This window comes from Camellia sinensis, chromosome 1 (assembly GCF_055761805.1).
Source record: "Camellia sinensis isolate YWXY chromosome 1, ASM5576180v1, whole genome shotgun sequence".
Classification (NCBI taxonomy): Eukaryota; Viridiplantae; Streptophyta; class Magnoliopsida; order Ericales; family Theaceae; genus Camellia; species Camellia sinensis.
Window position 1 is genome coordinate 127628688 of NC_138961.1, and position 20264 is coordinate 127648951.

Below are 20264 nucleotides of genomic sequence, written 5' to 3' on the forward strand. Positions count from 1 at the left end.
CTCCATGGACACTGTTCGTTTGCAATTGCGTTCGCTAGCCCCTGTATTTTGTTTAATTTGTTCAGAGGCCTTGCATAATCCTAAAATTACTTGCTAGTTACAATGATAAACCTATAGAGGCAGATTTGGGTCGTGACAGAGTGGTATCAGAGCGTGTGTCATACCGCACACACGAGTCCAAATGAGCTATAGGATGTCTTAGAAAAGAATTAAGGACATTACATCTGCATGTGCGAGTGTGTGACATCATGTGAACATATTTGAACCAATAAACATTGACAGTGAAATGAATTGACATGAACATATCTAAACTGAACATGAACATTGTGGAACTGTAAAGAATTATTTGCCTGTGTTTATTAGTACTTTGTTTACCTATAGCAATGGAAATACAAAAAGTAATGATACAGTTGAATCTTCTGAGGCCTGAATCAACTGCATGGAGTAGATGCTAGAGGCCTTAACAGAATCACTAAGACAGCAACAAGGACAACAACCTCTGCCTCCCACACTCCCTCCGGTCCAAGTGGAGCCGGTCAACAATAACATTCTCAGTTTGACTAAAAAATTTAACATGATGAAGCTACCAACTTTTATGGGTGGTATTGAACCACTAAAAGCGGAGACATGGATGTTAGAGACAGAGAAGTTATTTGAAGTGTTTATGTGCTCCAAAACTCAGAAAGTACTGCTGGCTACTTATACTCTAAAGGAAAAAGCTCACAATTGGTGGATGCTTATTCGACATGACAATGGAGCCATGACTTGTGATCAATTTAAAGAAATTTTCTATGAGAAATACTTCCCTCAGTGCTTTAGAGACAGAAAAGTGTCAGAGTTTGAGCAACTGAAGCAAGGTTTCATGTCTGTGGCTGAATATAAAGCCAAATTTACTGAGTTGGCCCATTTTGCTCCGCATATGGTAGATACGAATTAGAAGAAGGCCAAAAAGTTTGAAGGAGTTCTTAACCTAGATGTATTTGATTGGATCGGTGTATTAAAGCCGCCCAAATATGTGAATGTTCTTGATCAAGCTCTAATGACGGAAACTAATTTAGCTGCAATGAAACAAACAAAAGCTCAAACAACTGAATTGAGGGGTAAAAGATTTGGGTTTAATTCCAGAAAAGGTCGGTCAATTTCAAAGAAGCAAAATACAGGGTCCTCCAGTATTTCAAGTCAAAGTAGTGGTACAACACCTACTTACTCAGAATGTGGAAGGAAACAAAAGGGCCCCTGCTACCGATCAACAGGAGCTTGCTTCTGGTGTGGCAAGATTGGCCACATGATGAAAGATTGCCCACTCACAATTGAAAATTCCAACCGTCCTGTGGCAAGTTCAGCCGAATCCACTCCTGCACTAAGAACTAATACCAGAGCTGACACCAGATTGGAAAGTTTGAGATCAAGCCTAGTTTTTGCACTTGTGCCTGGAGACATCTAGAACACTGAATCAGTAGTGTTAGGTATAATCCCTATTTGTGCTCAAAATGCATATGTCTTAACAGACTCTAGATCTACCCATTCGTTTGTGTTGCATGCTTTTTCTTAGAAATTGACTAGACCCTTAGAAACTATGAACTGTTTGCTGTCAGTATCTACACCATCTAGGGGTTGTATGATATGTGCTTATGTGTATTCTGCATGTGATATTCTAATTGGAGAAGTACTTTTACATGTTGATTTGCTGCCATTGGATATAGATCATTTTGATTTCATATTGGGTATGGATTGGCTAACAAAGTATCATACTACCATTGATTATATTGCTAAATTTGTTGTGTTTCGGCCGCCGGGGTTGCCTGAATTTGTGTTTGCTGGGAATGGTCTCCCCTATATTTAATCTCTGAAATGAAAGCTAATAAACTGTTGAGAAAGGGGTGCCAGGTTTATTTGTGTTGTGTATTGATTATGCCCACATATAGTAGTAATGTAGAGAACATCCCTGTAGTCAATGAATTTCTTGATGTGTTTCTAAATGAACTACCCGGTGATTTGATTGATAGAGAAATTGAATTTACCATTGACGTAGTATCTGGAACACAACCTATTTCCAAAACCTCATACAAAATGTCCACCTCTAAACTGAAAGAATTAAAAATTCAGCTTCAAGAACTGTTGGATAAGAAGTTCATTTGTCCGAGCATTTCACCTTGGTGTGCTCCAGTTTTGTTTGTTAAAAAGAAAGATGTGTCTTTGAGGCTATGTACAGACTACTGGGAATTAAATAGAGTAACTATCAAGAGAAAATATTCACTGCCCCAAAATAGATAATTTGTTTGACCAACTCCAGGGAGCCCAAGTGTTTTAAAAAATAGACCTTAGGACCAGGTACCATCAGTTGAAGGTTAAAATAGAGGATGTAGAGAAAACTTCCTTTCGAACTAGATATGGACATTATGAATTCCTAGTAATGCCATTTGGAGTAACGAATGCACCTGTCGCCTTCATGGACCTAATGAATAGGGTGTTTAAACCATATTTGGATGAATTGTTGTTGTATTGATTGATGATAATTTGATTTACTCCAAAAGCAGGGAAGATCATGAAAATCATTTGAGAACTGTACTACAAATTCTAAGAGAAAGGAGATTGTATGCAAAACTCTCAAAATGTGAATTTTGGCTTGACAGTGTGAGTTTTCTAGGGCATGTGATCAATAAAGATGGCATATCCGTTGATCCACAGAAAATCGAAGCTATTGTGAATTGGCCAAGACCAATAAATGTGTCAGAAGTTAGAAGCTTTTTGGGGCTTGTCGGCTATTACAGAAGATTTGTGAAGGACTTCTCGAAACTTGCCATGCCATTAACACAGTGGATATAGAAAAATATACCGTTTTATTGGAATGATGAAAGAGAGTTCGCTTTTTAAGAATTGAAGACTAGATTGGTGACTGCACCAATATTGACTCTACTTAATGGTACAGATGGGTTCCAAATCTACAATGATGCATTGTACAAAGGTTTGGGATGTGTGTTAATGCAAAATGGGAAAGTAATTTCATATTCTTCACGACAACTCCGGCCACATGAAAGGAACTATCAGACCCATGACCTTAAACTTACAGCTATGATTTTTGCGTTGAAAATCTGGCGCCACTATCTATATGGAGTGACTTATGAAGTATATACCGACTACAAAAGCCTAAAATATTTCTTTACCTAGAAATAATTGAATATGAGACAAAGAAGATGGCTCGAATTGATTAAAATTATGACTTACAGATTTTGTATCATCCTGGGAAAGCAAATACAGTTACATATGCTTCGAGCAGAACATCCATCGGGAATTTGGCATGTTTGCTTACTGGGCAGAAAGAATTGTTGTATGAGCTGGAAAGAAATGAAATTGAAATTGTATTGCATGAACATAGTGGAGTTTTAGCTGCCATATATGCACAACTAGCTATATTTGAGGAAGTTAAAGAAAAACAATTACAATATGAATTTTTGAAGAAGGTGGTTGATGAGATTGGTTCAAAATCGAGACCCGAATTTGTGTACAAAGACAATGTCTTGAAATTTCAAGGAGGACTTTGTGTACTAGATTGTTTAGATTTGAGAAAGCACATTATGACCGAAACTCATAATTCAAAATTTTCTATGCATCCCGGAAACACGAAGATGTATCATGATTTGAAACAAAATTTTTGGTGGCCTGGAATGAAAAAGTGTATTACTGATTTTGTAGCTAAATGCTTGCACTACCAACAAGTGAAAGCTGAATATCAACGACTCGCTGGATTACTTTAGCCGCTTCCAATACTAGAATGGAAATAAGAGCATATCACGATGGACTTAATTGTTGGCCTACCTCGTTTTTCTAGTGGTATGGATTGTATCTGGGTTATTGTTGATCGTTTAACTAAATCTGCTCATTTTCTGTCTGCGAAAACCTTTTATAATGTGGACAAATTGGCTAACATATATATGAACGAAATTGTGAGATTACACGGAGTACCAGTATCTATTGTATCTGAAAGAGACCCCAAGTTTACTTTAAGATTTTGGTAGAGTTTGCAACAGGCTTTGGGAATTGAACTGAGACTTAGCAGTGCTTATCATCCACAGATAGATGGCCAATCTGAATGAACCATTCAAACCTTGGAAAGACATGCTCAGAATGTGTGTGTTAGATTTTCAAGGAAATTGGGAAACTTACCTACCTTTGGTTGAGTTTGTGTACAACAACAGTTATCATTCAAGTACTGGAATGGCTCCTTATGAAGCTCTGTATGGTAGGAAGTGCCGATCTCCAATTTGTTGGGCCGAAGTACGTGATAGACCATTGTTGGGACTGGAACTTGTGCAAGAAACAACCGAGAAAGTGAAATTAATTCAAGAACGTTTGAAGACAGCCCAAAGTCGCCAAAAGAGTTATGCAGATATTTGGAGGAGAGACAGAGAATATGAAGTAGGTGACCATGTATTCATCAAAGTAACTCCTATGAAAGGCTAGACACGACTTGGGGTTAAAGGCAAGCTAGCACCATGGTACATAGGCCCGTTTGAAATTATTGAGAAAATCAATCTTGTGACGTACCGAGTGGCTTTACCTCTAGTTATGGAGAACATGCATAATGTTTTTCTTGTTTTGATGCTTCAGGAATATCTATGAGATCCACTCCATGTGATTGAACCGACACATGTACTTCTAAAAGATGATTATACCTACGAGGAACGACCAATCCAGATTGTGAACTGCCGAATCAAAAGACTGAGAAACAAAGTAATCCCATTAGTGAAAGTAGATTGGAAAAATCATGGAGGAACTTGTGCAACATGGGAAACCGAAGAGGACATGATGAACAGATACCCTAACTTGTTTCCGCTAGACCCGACATTCTTTTAAATTAAAGGTAATTCGAGTTTAGAGGACCAAACTCTTTAAGGGGGAAAGACTGTAACAACCCTGAACTGTGATTATTCACTAAAACATGATTAAGAATGCCTAATAAGTAATTAAGAAGAAATTCTAAATTAATTGCATGTGTATCGTGTTATTTGTGCTTATATCTGTTTGATGTAGAAATATTTGCCCGTATTTCTGATTCGGTATGCAAATTGAAGGCCTTATCGACATCCGATCATGAAATTGACCCGACTTATGTGTTATTTAGAATTTTTAGGATTTTATTATAGGTTTAATTGAAATCTGATTCGGAACCAAATAATTAGAATAAAATAATTATAATTGACTAGCCTTAAGCTAAGTCTAATTAGACTCCACTAATTGAGCCTATACAAGGCTAATTGATTTTGAACTCACTCGTATTTTACACTCCCTTATCTTCCTTGAGCTCAGAAAAAACGTGAGAGAGAGAGAGAGAGAGAGAGAGAGAGAGAGAGAGAATCCCAGAAAGAGTTTGGATTTAAGGAAAGGAAAAAGAATTGTAGAGAATTGAAGGATTTGACTTCAAAACTCAAACAATTGAACATCTAGAATACAATTAACAATCTAAGGTAAGAATTCAAGGCTCTAGTTTTGTAATTAAGTTGGTTAATGCATGAATTCAAGGAAATTAAGCTATGAGATGCATGAAATGAGCTAAAGAAGTAGGAAAGAAAAGTTAACCATGCATGCATGTGCTCATCTTGACTTTGTTTTGTGAATTCATCACATTTCAAGACATTTTATCTCAATGATCATGTTTTGGAAGAAATGAAATCATGTCAATTCTGGCATGTGTTTTAACTCAAGTTTGGTTTGCACAACTGACTTAGCTTTGGGCTTCTATTTTGTGAAATGATCTTTAATTCTTGATATATTACAAGTTCAAACATGTTTTCTTAAGTTTTGGGCTCAAAAGGTGTGTTTTGATGCTTTGAAGTTGAGTTTTGAAGCTGGGAGTGCAATTTGGAAATTCCAGAACTCGCACACTTTGCTCAAGCGGTGGAGTCTGCGCTTGAGTGAAGAATGCAAGCTCTCAGTACTTTTGCAGAGTTTGGGGGTTGGCTCAAGTAGCGGAACCTGTACACGAGTGACCACCCGTATTTTTGATCCTCAACTTGAACGTAGGAAGTTCTGCTCGAGCGTAAAATAAGAGCTCCCAAAAGTTTTGCAGACCGCTCAAGCGACTAAAGTTGCGCTTGAGTGAAGACCATGTTTTAAGCAAATTTGATTGAGTGTTTCAACTTATATTTTGGCATCCTCATTGCATCTTAGGCATTCATAAGACTTAATTGAGTCATTATATTGAGGATAAAAATTAGAAACACGCCCAGATAGAAAGGGAATGAGTTAAGTGTTTTTCGGGCGTGTGTTTCAATGTGTATCCATTATGTGTTTGTATAGGGCACGCGCCATAGACTATACGATTTGTCTGCTCTGTCCATTCTGCTACCGGAGCTATTTGTGAGTAACAACTTTGTAACAGTACATTTGAATAAAAGTAATTTCAGAATGATAAGTTATTATTGGTTTATGAAATGATATTTTATGAATAATGAATGGATGGTCAATTTTTTTGAAATGTATTTATGGCATCCTTAGTTCACATGGCCCTCGCCTGGGGGAAACAATACCGTGGCTTATGATAATATGGCCCTTGCCCGGGGGAAATTATATCATGGTCTATGTTCACATGGCCTTCGCCCAGGGAAGACAATACCATGGTTACTTGTGCACAAGATATGGACCTTTGGGGTCGTTGGCGTCGACTATGCATGTAGGTCTTAGGACCAATTTGATATGATAGCTAATGGATGTACCCTATATAACTACTTATGACTTTTGGTTAAGTATGTGAATCTGAATCTGTTTCTGATATGAACTCTGAATTTTGAAACTGTTTGGACATCATTCATAAACCTTTTACTCTATTGTTATTTAGTGGGAGCTTACCGTATTATTTATGTATGTAGTGACCAGGCGCATGACCAAGAACAGAGTTGATTGCCTAGAGTTCTGTTCTGTCAACTAGCCATTGTGCCTCCCGAGGAGGTTCCCATTTGAGAAGTGGTCCTGTTTTTGTGAAGAATGACTAAGATTTATCTTTTGTTTTGTTTTGTCTTTCTTTCTGTCTTTATTTTTTATTTTTTATTTACTTATTTATTTATTTTTTACTACTGGTTAAACATGTCTTTTGTTAGTCTGTTGTTAGCCCTAAGGTTATTTGAATTTAAATTCTAATTGATTTTGATTATCGACAAATATTTTGAACTCATTTATTTATTCAAAGTTTTCATCATAATATTATATTATTGCTCTTCATTATTTCTAATAAAATTGTCAATTTCTCATGAATATTGGTACCTCAAAAACATGGATTAGCACTTGTATGCAAAACACTATTTGTGCTTTAAATAAGTCCAAGGGTCAACATCAAGACAATAAGGGTTGACACTAGAATGCAGTACACAATGTCTAGGTGCTACAGTTACCAAGGGTTGACACTAAGAATGACAAGGGTCGATACTAAATTTCAATATACAAGGCTTAGACAATCCAGCAGCAAGGGTCAACACCAAGAATGACAAGGGTCAACACTAAATTTCAATATACAAGGCTCAGACAATCCATCAGTAAGGGTCGACACCAAGAATGACAAGGGTTGACACTAAATTTCTGTATACAAAGTTCAAACTTCCAGAAAACAAAGGGTCGACACCTAGTTATGAAAGGGTCGACACCAGAAACACTTGGAAATCACACAAAGAAGAAAAGAGAAGCAAAGGGTCGACAACCAATCTACAGGGGTCGAAACAATTAAATCTGGGTTTAAAAAAAAACCCAGCCACCCATTCAGATCTATTTTGACACAAGTCAAATCTAAGCCACTTTTTCTGATCTATGCGCAAAATTACAATCATTTTTGATCTGTGAGCAGACTTTTATGACACAATATCTTCTACTATTAGCTTCCAAGATTTGACTTATGAGCTTGTGCATTTAATGAGGCTTCACTTCGAAAGACTTTATGACAGCCTCTGCACACCTATGCTCTGCTCCTTACAGTTAGAAGATATCACCCATACTCCACTCATTACAGTTAGAAGATGATCTGCTCTAACAACTAGAATTCTCACCCATGTTTCTCGCCAACGGCTAGAAGCCATTAAAGCTATAAATGAAGAAGCTTTCCAGATCTAAAAATACCTCTATTCAATACAGAATTTCTAAGCATTCAATAACATTCATTTATCATACTCTATTGTATTTCCAGTTTCATATCTGAGTGTATTAAAAAATCCCTCTGCTATTTCACTTTCATATTTATTTTTTGAGAGAAATATTTTGTAAAAAAGGATAGTTGTACCTCTTATTCTTATTCTCTTATTTTCTGAGTGAAACACTTGTAAGGTAAGGCATTTAGTTAAGACGCCGTCAATAGATAAAGTAAGTCCTATGTAAAAATCCTCAAGCTAGGTGAAGCTTGGTGGTGTATTGATTCGATTCATAGTGGAGGAATTCTCAAGGAGGTACCTTGAGGAGTGGACATAGGCCGGTGAGCTGAACCACTATATATCTTTGTGTTTGAGCTCTTTTTCCTTCTCCTCTATTCTCGGTATTATTAACTGCATGCTGAATATTATTTACTTGGTTAATTACAATCAATTTTTTTTTTATTACCCAATTCACCCCTCTTTTGGGTTGCCTACCTGGGTAACAATTGGTATTAGAGACTCGTCTTTAGCTCTGTGCCTTAACCATCTTAGAGTGATCTGTGGCAACCCCTAGCTCCTCTCTTCCTGACGTTCAAGCCTCGAGCAGACCACCCTTTTACAACGGCACAATTCCAACTATTGGAAAACCCATACTATTATGCATATCCAATTTATCGACTAGTGCTGATTATAAAGATATTCAAGCCAATGCCAAAGCTGTTAATATGTTGTATTGTGCACTTGATACTGCTGAGTTCAATAGAATTTGTACTTGTACAACGACAAAAGAAATTGTGGATAAACTTATTGTAACTCATGAGGGAACTACTCAAGTCAAAGAGTCCAGAGTTAGTTTACTTGTTCATAACTATGAGCTCTTCAAAATGAAACCTGATGAGAACATCTCCCAAATGTTCACTCGCTTTAATTATATTATAAACAGTCTGAAATCTCTCAGTAAGGTTTATACTAATGTAGAAGTTGTGAGAAAAGTCCTTAGGTCATTGCCAAAAAGCTGGGAGAACAAAGTTATTGCGGTGATAGAAGTAAGGGACTTATCAACATTAAGCCTTAATGAGTTGATGGGATCTCTCCTAACTCATGAGCTCATTATGCAAGAAGGAAAGGAAGAAGATGACAAGAACAAGAAGAAAGGGATAGCCTTTAACTCTACCTCAAAATGTCAAGAGGAAAAAGAAAATGATTAAGAGGAAGATTGTGGAAGAATAAGGGGCTTGTAGAAATCATGAAGAATGATGATGGTTTTGTTTTCTTTATGTTTGAAAATCGGGACTGTTGTATAGATGTGTTAGAGGGAGGGCCGTGGTATGTAGGAGGTTTCCTTCTCATCTTGAAACAGTGGCATCGCATGATGAAGCTGTCTAAGGAAGATAAGAAAACTATTCCGGTGTGGGTGAAATTCTACAATGTACCCTTGGAATATTGGGATGGGGATGGTTTAAGTAGGGTAGCTAGTGCAGTGGGGGTACCATTGTTTATGGATCAACTTACATCTTCAGGAAGCCGAATTTCTTTTGCTAGAGTATGTGTGGATATTCTAGCAGTTTCTGCTTTCCCTGACAGTTTTGCCCTCACTAGTGGTGATGATTCTATTACTATTCAAGTGGAGTATCAAGGTGTTCCCTCTAGATGCCTGCATTGTCAAGTCTTTGGGCATGATACAAAGACCTGTCTTTCTGCTCAAGTGGAAAAACTTGTTGAGTTACAGAAGAATACTGAGGAAAGGGTTGAATCTGTTGGGGGCTGGACGAAAGTGAAGGATAAGGGAAAAAGGAAAATTGGTGACCACTCAGCTCCTGTCCAAAATGTCCATGTTGATGAAATGAGTTCATCTGCCACTAAGGGGAATGATATGGTGACTGAAGTCCAGCCTAAGGGGGGTGCCATCCATTCTGAGATTGAAGAAATTGTTGCTAATGCTACCGACCAGATAGTTGCATTCCATTCTGAGCTTGTGGAGATTGCAAAAATCATAAACCCAGTAGCAGAGGACTTTATTAGAAGCATTCAGCATGCGGAAAATGAGGACGTCAGAGCAAACACATCGAAAATGCAGGGAGGAAAGGGAGATGGTGGAACAAATGTGGGCAGTTCAACCAAGAATAAGTCTTCTGGCAGAACTTCAGGAAGCAAAGGAAGAAAAAGAGGTAAAATAGTGTTCCTTTTTGTGGTGATCTGGTTGTGTTCTCATTTTTGTTATTTTAATCATGTCTATAAAACTTTCATTTTGGAATGTTAGAGGGTTTAATAACCCTTCAAAACATAAAGAAGTTATTGATTTTGTGAAAAAAGAAGACATTAAAATTATGGGCGTTTTGGAGACAAAAATTAAGATGGAAAATGAAGCTAAACTTTTTTAACATAGCTTTAAAAATTGCAAATTTTTGTCTAATTCACAACCAGATCTGCCAGCTAGAATTTGGATTTGTTGGGACCCAAACTTTTGTGATATTTTGGTGGTTCAAAAGTCAAACCAGTTCATTTTCGTTAAGGTGACTATTTTTGAAAACGATTTCAATTTCTTTGCTACTTTTGTCTATGCAGAAAATAAGCATGAGTTGAGACTCCCCCTTTTTTGTGATCTGAAGAAAATTGCTATCAACCATGCTAGTCACCCCTCTGTCTTCCTTGTTGATTTTAATGTTGTTAGGTTTTAGTTATGAAAAAATGGGGGGGGGGGAGGGAAGGAGGGTTGGAGTAGTGAAATTGATACTTTTAATAATCTGATTTTGGATTCTGAGTTGGAAGACTTATGTTATAAAGGGTGTCAATTTACTTGGTTGAATAAGCGTGGTGGTGGTAATTCGATTACTTCTAAAATTGATAGAGTCCTTGTTAACGAGAGGTGGTTAACTGCTAATCCCAACTCATATGCTCTCTTTCTGCCTCTTGGAGTCTCTGATCATTCTCTTGTGATTGTGCATATTGGATCTGATGCGGTTAAACTTAATAAACCTTTTAAGTTTTTTGATTTTTGGGCTGACCATGCTGAATTCCTTTCTAGAGTGTTTAGGGTCTGTCAAAAGCTTAAATCTCTAAAACCTATTTTAAAAGCTTTAAACAAAAAGGAGTATAGTGAGATTTCTACTAGAGTTGGGATTGCAAAGGATCATCTCCTTAATTCTCAGATTAAGCTTGACAAAGATCCGATGAACTTAACTCTTCAGGAGGAGGAAAGGGCTGCCTATGGCAGATATGTGGATCTCAGTAAAGATGAGAAAAGTCTCGCTCATCCGAAATCTCGTGTCCAATGGTTAGGGTTGGGGGATAGAAGTTCCAAATTCTTCTTTAGAACTGTTAAGGGAAATGTGAATAGAGGGCGGATCCACAGTGTTGTTCTTCCTAATGGGGATAGAGTGACTAAAAGTGAAGAGGTCCATAAATCCTTTGTGGACTCTTTCACTAGTTTGTTTGGGAAGCCTTTCGATGACCATTATAATGGGTATGATAGGATTAGTAACCTGGTCACCAAAAGAGTTTCTGAAGCCCAGTATCAAACCCTTGCTAGGGAGGTTATTGTGAAGGAGATCACTGATGCTTTCCATTCACTAAAAGCTAACAAGGTCCCTGGCCCTGATGGGTATTCTGCGGGTTTCTTTCTGAAAGCTTGGGATACTGTGGGGAGAGAGGTTGTTGAAGCGATTAAATCTTTTTTTACATCGGGGGAGCTTCTTCAGGAATTGAATAGTACCTCCATTGCTCTTATTCCTAAGACCCCCAATGCTGAAAAAGTTGGGGACTTCAAACCTATCTCTTGCTGTAATACTTTGTATAAGTGTATCTCGAAGATCATTGCTGATAGGATTAAAATTGTTCACCATGATCTCATTGATCCTGTGCAATCAGCTTTTGTCCCTAGGAGGAGAATTGCTGATAATATTTTTCTTTCACAAGAGAATTAAAAGCTAGACAAATAAGTGTCTCACTTATACTGGTAGAGCCCAGTTGATCTAATCTGTTCTCTTCTCTATGCAAGTGTTCTGGACCTCGCTGTTTATTCTTCCAAAGAAGGTCATTCGTTCCATAGAGAGTCTGTTTAGAGCCTTCTTCTGGTCTGGATGTGAGCTGAAGAAGTATGGGGCTAAGATGTCTTGGAATAGAATGTGTTCCCCTAAAAATGAAGGGGGCTTGGGGTTTAAGTCTCTCAATGTGTGGAATAAGGCTGCTATTGCTAAGCATGTCTGGTTCCTCTTCTCTAGGAGAGAGCAATCTATGTGGTGCCTTTGGATTAAAGCTTATATCCTCAAAGGTAGAAGTTTTTGGAGAGTTAGGGTGCCAAATGACCCCTCTTGGGTTTGGAGGAAAATTCTTTCTCTTAGACCTATCATTTACCCTTTAATCAAACATAGGGTGGGAGATGGTTCTAGGGTATTTCTATGGTTTGATAACTGGCACCCTATGGGATCTGTGTGGGATAGATTTGGGGTCAGAATTGTTTATGATTCTGCTTTGGGTATAGATGCTAAGGTTAGTGAGACTGTGGAAGGTACTACTTGGAAGTGGCCTTTCCCATCTTCATGGGAGCTTATGGACCTCATTTAGAGTACTCCTCCTACTTATCTCCCACTGGTGGGTCTGATGATGTGAGTTGGAGTCCTGCAGCTAGTGGTAAATTCACTATCTAGTCCAAATGGCATTTTTTGAGGCATCATTTTGATCATGTGAACCGGTCTAAGATTATTTGGGGGCTCATAATATTCCTAAAGTGAGTTTTGTGGTGTGGATGGCTATCCTTGGCAGATTGAACACTGGAGATAGGTTGAAAACCTTTGGTGTGACTCAAGCTACTGAGTGTGTTTTCTGCCAGGACCCTTGTGAAGACCACAACCATCTTTTCTTTGAGTGTCCATTCCCTGAAAAAGTGTGGACTTGTATCAAAGGAAAGATGAATGTTGATTGGCCATCAATTCCTTGGAGTGACTTGGTCCGGCTTATTGCAAAATCTGTGAAAGGGAAATCTTTAGGGACTATTATTACCAAGCTTGCCTTTACTTGTACTGTGTACCAATTATGGATTTCTAGGAATAATAGAGTCTTTAGTAAGGATATGGTCACTGAAGAGGTGGTTATAAAGTATATTGTGGATATGGTTAGATTCAGGGTTATGCATATAACCAATTTGAAATCACACCATACTGATATATGGTACTTGAGCTCTTGGAGAATTCCCCATACTGTGCTGAAACATGCCGTACCTGCTGTGAGGGATGTGAGTTCACAAATTGTGGGTTGAGTGAAGGAAAGCATATAAAATGTGGGGTTTCCTAATGTTTGTTATTGATATAGGTATGCGGCCCACTGGGGAGGAGAAGATTGAGTGTGTGCCATTTTCTATGAGGGTTGAGTATAGTGTGAGGAATAAACTAACTCCTAACCCACTATCACTAGCCATATTGCGAGGGACTAACATGTTTTTATATATTTCCTGTATCTTTTTATTTTGCAGGTATATGGGGCTATGTTTCTCGAGTGATGTGAGCATATATATTTGTGGGTTGAGTGTAGTGAGCAGCTATATGTGTGTTGTAAACAGCAATCTATCACTGTTTCTTAATTGTTTTTGGTTTGTGGATTGGCTAACCTTGTTTTGGTACTTGTTCATGGAAGGGTTTACTATAATGTCTAATCTCTGTTTGGATTGTATGGGGCGGCATAACAGTACCTCCCTTGTTGATGCTGTCTGGTTCAGTGTTCAGTCTAGATTCCTTCAAGCTTTGGAACTAACTATGCTCGTGTTGATGGCTGTTGAAGGCGCCTCTGTGTGTGAAGAAAGTCATTATTATATTTTGTTTTATTTAGTTTGTTTTGCTAGATGGCCTACCCGTGCGGGATGTGCACAGGGGTACAAATCAGTGTGGTTACTCTCGGCTATTTGCTACCTAGTTATATAGGTGTGTTCATGTTCCTCATCACATCTGCATGCGGCCCATGAACACATTGGTAGTTATTTTGTTATTATGTTTGGGTTCTCTAGTTTTGTTGTTTTTTCTTTCCTTTCTTTTTTTGACCGTTAGATATGTGATGTTAACATTTTAAACTGGTTTTGTTTAGGCCCTTTTGGCTTGGCTTTGTTTTATTTTGTCCTTGGTCCTGTTTCTTGTATAGTGCTTGGCTAGGGCCTGGAGTATGCTTCTTGTAGTGGTGTAAGTTTTTTGCCTTTTATTTTATGACTTATCCACCCAAAAAAAAAAAAAATGATTAAGAGGAAGATGATGAAGAAATGGAATTCATTACCAAGAGGTTCAAAAGGTTTGTGAAGAAGAAACAAGGTGTAAGGAAGTTCTTCATAAAAGACTTCAACAAAGATCTTCAAAAGGGAAAATCACAAAAAATCTGAAGTTACTTGCTACAAATGCAACAAACTGGGACACTACAAATTAGAATGTCTGGAGCTCAAGAAACAATTCAAGAAGAACAAGAAGAAAGCCATGATTGCAACATGGGGAGAAGATAATGATGATAGCGACCCAGAAACTGAAGTGTGCAAAAATGAAGTTGTTAACATATGCTTGATGGCGCTTGGAGATGAAGATGAGGTAAATGATGAACCCTTTACTTTTGAAGAACTACAATCTTCTTTTGATGAATTACATGCCGAATTTAAAAAGATTAGTTCAAAAAGTAGTTGTCAAAAGAACATGATTCCAAGTTTATCATAAGAAAATGAATCCTTGAATTCTAAGATCAATGCTTTAGAAAATGAAGCCTTGAAAGTGGAAAAGGAGAAAGAGGTGTTAAAAGAGTCTTCCACTTTTGAAAAGAAAATAGAGGTTTTGCAAAAGGAAAATGAGATTCTGAAATAGAAGAAAGTTGTTTTAACAGAAAATATAGAAGACTTGAAAAATGTTCTTTCAAAATTTACTCAAAGTAAAGATACCTTAGACAAAATTCTTAATAGTCAAACTCAAACCTTTGGAAGAGTTGGGATTTGATATAAACCATTTTCAAAAGTAAAGAATCCCAAAAGGATTTTCGTTCAGGCATCATCTAGTCATTCTCATCTCACATGTCATTGGAGTGGTAGAAAAGGACACATCTCTCCTTTATGTCCTATTAAGAGAAATTCGTTTGTTAGAATGAAAAAGTAGTGGGTTTCCAACAATACTTCAAATCCTAACTCTCATGGACCCAAGAAAGAATGGGTACCAAAAGGCCAACAAAAATCTGATTTTTACAGGTGTGTTTTATGCTAAAATCCAGCAACAACCGATGGTACCCCGACAGTGCATGCTTAAGGCACATGACCGGCAATAAAGCGATGTTCTCATCTTTTAAAGCCAAAAAAGGAGGTCACGTAAGCTTCAGAGACAATAGTAAGGGAAAGATCATCGGTGTAGGTTGTATTGGTAAAACTACTTCACCCATTATTGTGAATGTATTGCTTGTTGAAGCATTTAAACATAACTTGCTTAGTAGCAGCCAAATGCGTGATAAAGGAAATCGTGTTACTTTTGAAAAATCTCACTGCACTATTGAGAATTTTGCTGATAACAAAGTGCTTTTTGTTGGTCATCGCCATGAGAATGTGTATGTATTTGATTTGCACAATTTATCTTCCGATCATGATGTTAAGTGTTTATCTGCTATTAATGAATCAGGTTGGTTGTGGAATAGAAGATTATGACATGCTCATATGGACTTCTTTCAAAACTATCAGAATGTGATTTAGTTGTTGGTTTACCAAAAATTGATTTTGAAAAAGATAGACTTTGTGATGCTTGTCAACAAGGTAAACAAACAAAAATTTCTTTCAAATCCAAAAATGTTACATCTAGACCTTTTCAATTGTTGCATATTGATTTATTTGGACAATCTAGGACTTTAAGTCTTGGTGGTAAATCCTATTGCCTTGTTTGTGTGGATAATTATACTAGATTTGCTTGGGTGATTTTCTTGGCATATAAAAGTAATACTTTCTCTGCATTTTCTGGTCTTTGTAAACGTATTCAAAATATGATTAGTCTTGCTATTTGTAGCATTAGAAATGATCATGCAGAGAATTTGATAATGATGAGTTTATTTTGTTTTGTAATGAGCATGTCATTGATCATAATTTTTTTGCTCCTCAAACTCCTCAACAAAACAGTGTGGTTGAAAGGAAAAAAAGAGTTCACGAGGAAATGTGTAACTAGTTTCTCGTGCTCCTCAGAGGGGTTGAGCCTCCTCAGGTATGATAGCGCTACAGTTCGGACCCTCATGGTTCTGAATTTGTTTTCAAAAGTGCAATGTGAAATAGGAAAACACAAATGAGAGTCCAAATCTGACAAATCTTTAAAAAATCCATTAATCATTAGAGATGCCAAAAATGGACTGCATTGCCAGATTTCAGAGTCACCACCTAAATATTTTTGGAAAATTTAGGAAACTCGTGTGTATCGACCTCAACTTTCGTCTTATTATATTATATTGTTTCAGTAAGCTTAATTGCATGATTGTGTGTTTAATTGTGTGATTAAATGCTCTATTTTGTAGTTATCTATTATTACATGGAATATCTATTCACTTAACCACTTAGAATCAGAAATTGAAAGCCCGAATGGCTTCAGAAGGCAAAATTGACTAGCCCAATAGGCCAATTAGAATATTTAGAATTTTAAGGCAACTTTCGTCAAAATTTGATTCGGACCAAAATAATTAGAATAAACTAATTGAACTCAGTTAGAATTGAGCCTAATTAATTAACCTTAATCAACTTTGATTAGGCTAAGTTAATTATACCATATATATGCCAACTCATGACTTGTACTCATAGAATATGCACACTTGACTGAGATTAGAGAGAAGGAACAAGGGTGAACTCCACATTTAGAGAGAGAGAGAGAGAGAGAGAAAGGAGAACTTGAAGGAAATTATGGAGGACTTGGGAATTTAAGCTAGAATACACTTGAGTTCAAGGCCTAGGTATGATTTTCAACCTTAATCCTTGTAAATAAAGCATGTTGAAGTTGAATTCATCTAGTTCTTGGACTCATTTGCATGTAATTGTATAATGGAGGCATGAATTACTTTGAATTGGAAGAATTGAGTTGAATTATGGACATATATGAATCAATCACCAATTTGGGCTTGAATTTCATGGGATTTTTCCACATGTATGAAGCTATATTTAACATTTTTGAAGATGTTTCATAGTTTTATCACTTTTCATCACATGCATGAGAGTTTTGAAAAGATTTGAAAAGATATGAGTGCAATGCATATCATGCATGTTTCAACCTCATGTTTTAAGTTTAATTTTGAGAATTTGGCCCATGATTTTGGACAATTGGTTTCAAATTAACTATGTTTCCATGTTTTATAATGTTTTCCCATGTTTTTGTACCAAAAATACAAGTTTTGGACCTTTGAATATCAAATTTGAACTTCAAAAATAATTCTGGAAATTCCAGAATTCGGCCAGTTCGCTCGAGCAAGGAAAACTTCACTCGAGCGTAAATTTCATGCTCCTAGCATTTTTGCAGACATTTGCATGGTGACTCGAGTGACAAAGTGTACGCTCGAGCAAACCCACTTTTACTCAGTCTTTCGCTTGAGCGACCGTCGAGCATTCATCGAGATGCATATGTGTTAATTGATTCGGGTTCAACACATTCTTTTCTCTCTTCTGTGTTTGAACATAGATTAAATAGACCAATGGAATCATTTCCCTATATGTTGTGTGTGTCCATCCCATCTGGGAAACCTGCTTTATGTTCATTTGTTTATCATGCTTGTGAAATACGTGTTGATAATGTGATATTGTTTGTGGATCTATTGCCTCTTGATATTAGAAACTTTGATGTAATTTTGGGGATGGATTGGTTGTTTAAATATTGTGCAACTATTGATTGTGTAATGAAACGAGTTTTATTTAGACCTCCAGGACATGATGAAATTGTGTTTGTGGGTAATAGAGTAGTACCTCCACCTTATTTGATTGCAATGAAAGCTTGTAAATTACTCAAAAGGGGATGTCGTGGGTACTTGTGTTGTGTGATGACTGAGCAAACCATGGATGTCACCCTAGATATTATACCAGTAGTGAGGGACTTTTCTGATGTGCTTCCGAATGAATTACCTGGACAATTGGTAGATAGAGAAATTGAATTTACCATTGATGTGATACTGGGTACACAACCAATTTCTAAAGACTTCATTTACTACATATAGACTTGCTACTATCGCTCGAGCATAAATTTTATGCTTCCAGCATTTTTGCAGACATTTGCACGGTGGCTCAAGCGACAAAGTGTATGCTCGAGCAAACCCACTTTTACTCAGTCTTCCGCTTGAGCAACCGTTGAGCGTCCATCGAGTAAAAAATTCATGCAACTAGTAGTTTTTGCAGAGTTTACAGATTGCTCAAGTGATCGAAGTTGCGCTCAAGTGACCACCCTTATTTTTGAACCCCTGCTCAAGTGAAGGAAGTTGCGCTCGAGCGAGGAACTTGTTTCAGCAAATTTTGACTAGCCCTTCTAAATGCGGAATTGCCCTCTCATGTCATTTCTAGCATTCTTAAGCATCAAATGGACTCATATAATCATAGAATGAGTTAGAGACACATGAGAGGAATTGAATGAAAATGAAATGGTGTTTCAATTGGCTTTTGTTATGTGTTTTGTTTAGGTGGGCGTCTGAGGCTTAGTGGTAACACAAACCATTGTGAGTAGTAACTTTATAAAGATATGTTCATGTAACATTTATTTTTGAAATTGATATTACTCCCGAAATCGATATGTGATTGATTGACTGGTTTATTAAAATGTTAGTTTCTATCGATGAATGAAGTTTACTTTTGAAATTACATTGTGGCATCCATTAATTATGGGCCTTTTTCCTGTGGGTAACAATACCATGGCTATTGGGCTAATTGAAACACGAATACCATTAGTTTGACCCTTCGTGGTCCATTGGTTTGACCTTTCGTGGTTCACTGGTTTGACCCTTCGTGGTCTATTGGCTTGACCCTTCGTGGTCCATTGGTTTGACCTTTATGGTCTATTGTTATTGGAATATTATCGCCTTATGGATGTGCCACTTAATTTAATATTAAAAGATATCGATGATGAAATTTATTGGTTAATGAGAATTGATTATTGAGATCTGGTTGGGCAATGTTATCGAACTTCATTCGTATAACTTCTTTATTCTTTTATAGCTCACTGGGCTCACTATTTATTTATATATTTATGTAGGTGGGCAAGCTGAACATCAGAGTTAAGAAAGCCTCGAGTCTATCCAAGTTAGCCTTTTGAGGAGCTTCCAAGTGAAGTGACTAGGCTCAGGTGGAGCCGTGCTAGTTATACCCCTTTTTGTTTGTTCATAGGTTTTGTATTTGTATATACTTTAGGGTTTCGTATAACTATAAGATGTGGATGTTTGGAACTAATGTGGTGTATGTACATAAAGAATGAATTTTTGCTTATGATATGAAGTTCTTTTTATATACGCACTGCTCAATGGATAATTTTTATGTTATATCATACTCCTGCTAAGCCTCGTACTTTATATTAAATGGATGAATGGTATGGAGGCCATAGGTAATTTATGATAACTGGCCGGTCATGACGCTAAACCTATAGGGGCTGGCTTGGGTTGTGACATCGTGACTCGTGCGAAAGGCCACTTGTCCGTCATAACCAAAGTGTCTCGGTTCGGGAACTTATGTATGAGAAGGGAAGGTCATGAATTGAGCATCCCACTCACTCGATCAAAGATCGGCTTCTATTAATCATGATGTGATTTTTTATCAATATTATATGCTCATGTTTTGGTTGTTATGATAACATTACTATGTGAGGCACACAAGTATAGACTATGTTACCTACTTTGGAATGCTTTGATTTCATGTTTATTTGAAATGAGTTTTGAATATGTGCTACTTGAAAAAGCAAGCTCATATGTATATTAATCAAAATCATCCCAAGTTAAGCGAAATAGCCTCCATCCACAGGCATTCAAAGAGGTATTTCAATAAGCACTTAGCCTCATGGTAGTATGCTTGATATGGCAACACAAACACACATGCAATATGCTAAAGAAAAAATACTCACCTAGTACTCAACCGAGGCAAGCCAAAGAGAAGAAAATAATTAGAAAAATGCATGCTCTAATATGCAAATGACTAATGCAACACATACAAAATGCAATTACTAG

General features: G+C 37.1%; 3 protein-coding genes across 3 annotated transcripts; all 3 read left to right on the top strand.

The window, feature by feature from the left end:
• Nucleotides 1–9354: 9354 nt before the first annotated feature.
• LOC114263483 (uncharacterized) lies at nt 9355–12031 on the top strand. Its single transcript, XM_082913904.1, has 2 exons — nt 9355–10276; nt 10878–12031. The coding sequence occupies exons 1-2, from the start codon at nt 9355–9357 to the stop codon at nt 12029–12031; spliced, it is 2076 nt and encodes a 691-aa protein (XP_082770030.1).
• A 184-nt stretch (nt 12032–12215) lies between these two features.
• LOC145819911 (putative mitochondrial protein AtMg00310) lies at nt 12216–12671 on the top strand. Its single transcript, XM_082913910.1, has one exon. It carries the CDS (start codon nt 12216–12218, stop codon nt 12669–12671), a length of 456 nt encoding a protein of 151 aa, XP_082770036.1.
• Nucleotides 12672–12852: 181 nt separating this feature from the next.
• On the top strand, nt 12853–13602 carry LOC145819913 (uncharacterized). The gene is made up of 2 exons (XM_082913914.1): nt 12853–13338; nt 13576–13602. Exons 1-2 carry the CDS (start codon nt 12853–12855, stop codon nt 13600–13602), a joined length of 513 nt encoding a protein of 170 aa, XP_082770040.1.
• The last annotated feature ends 6662 nt before the right edge of the window (nt 13603–20264 follow it).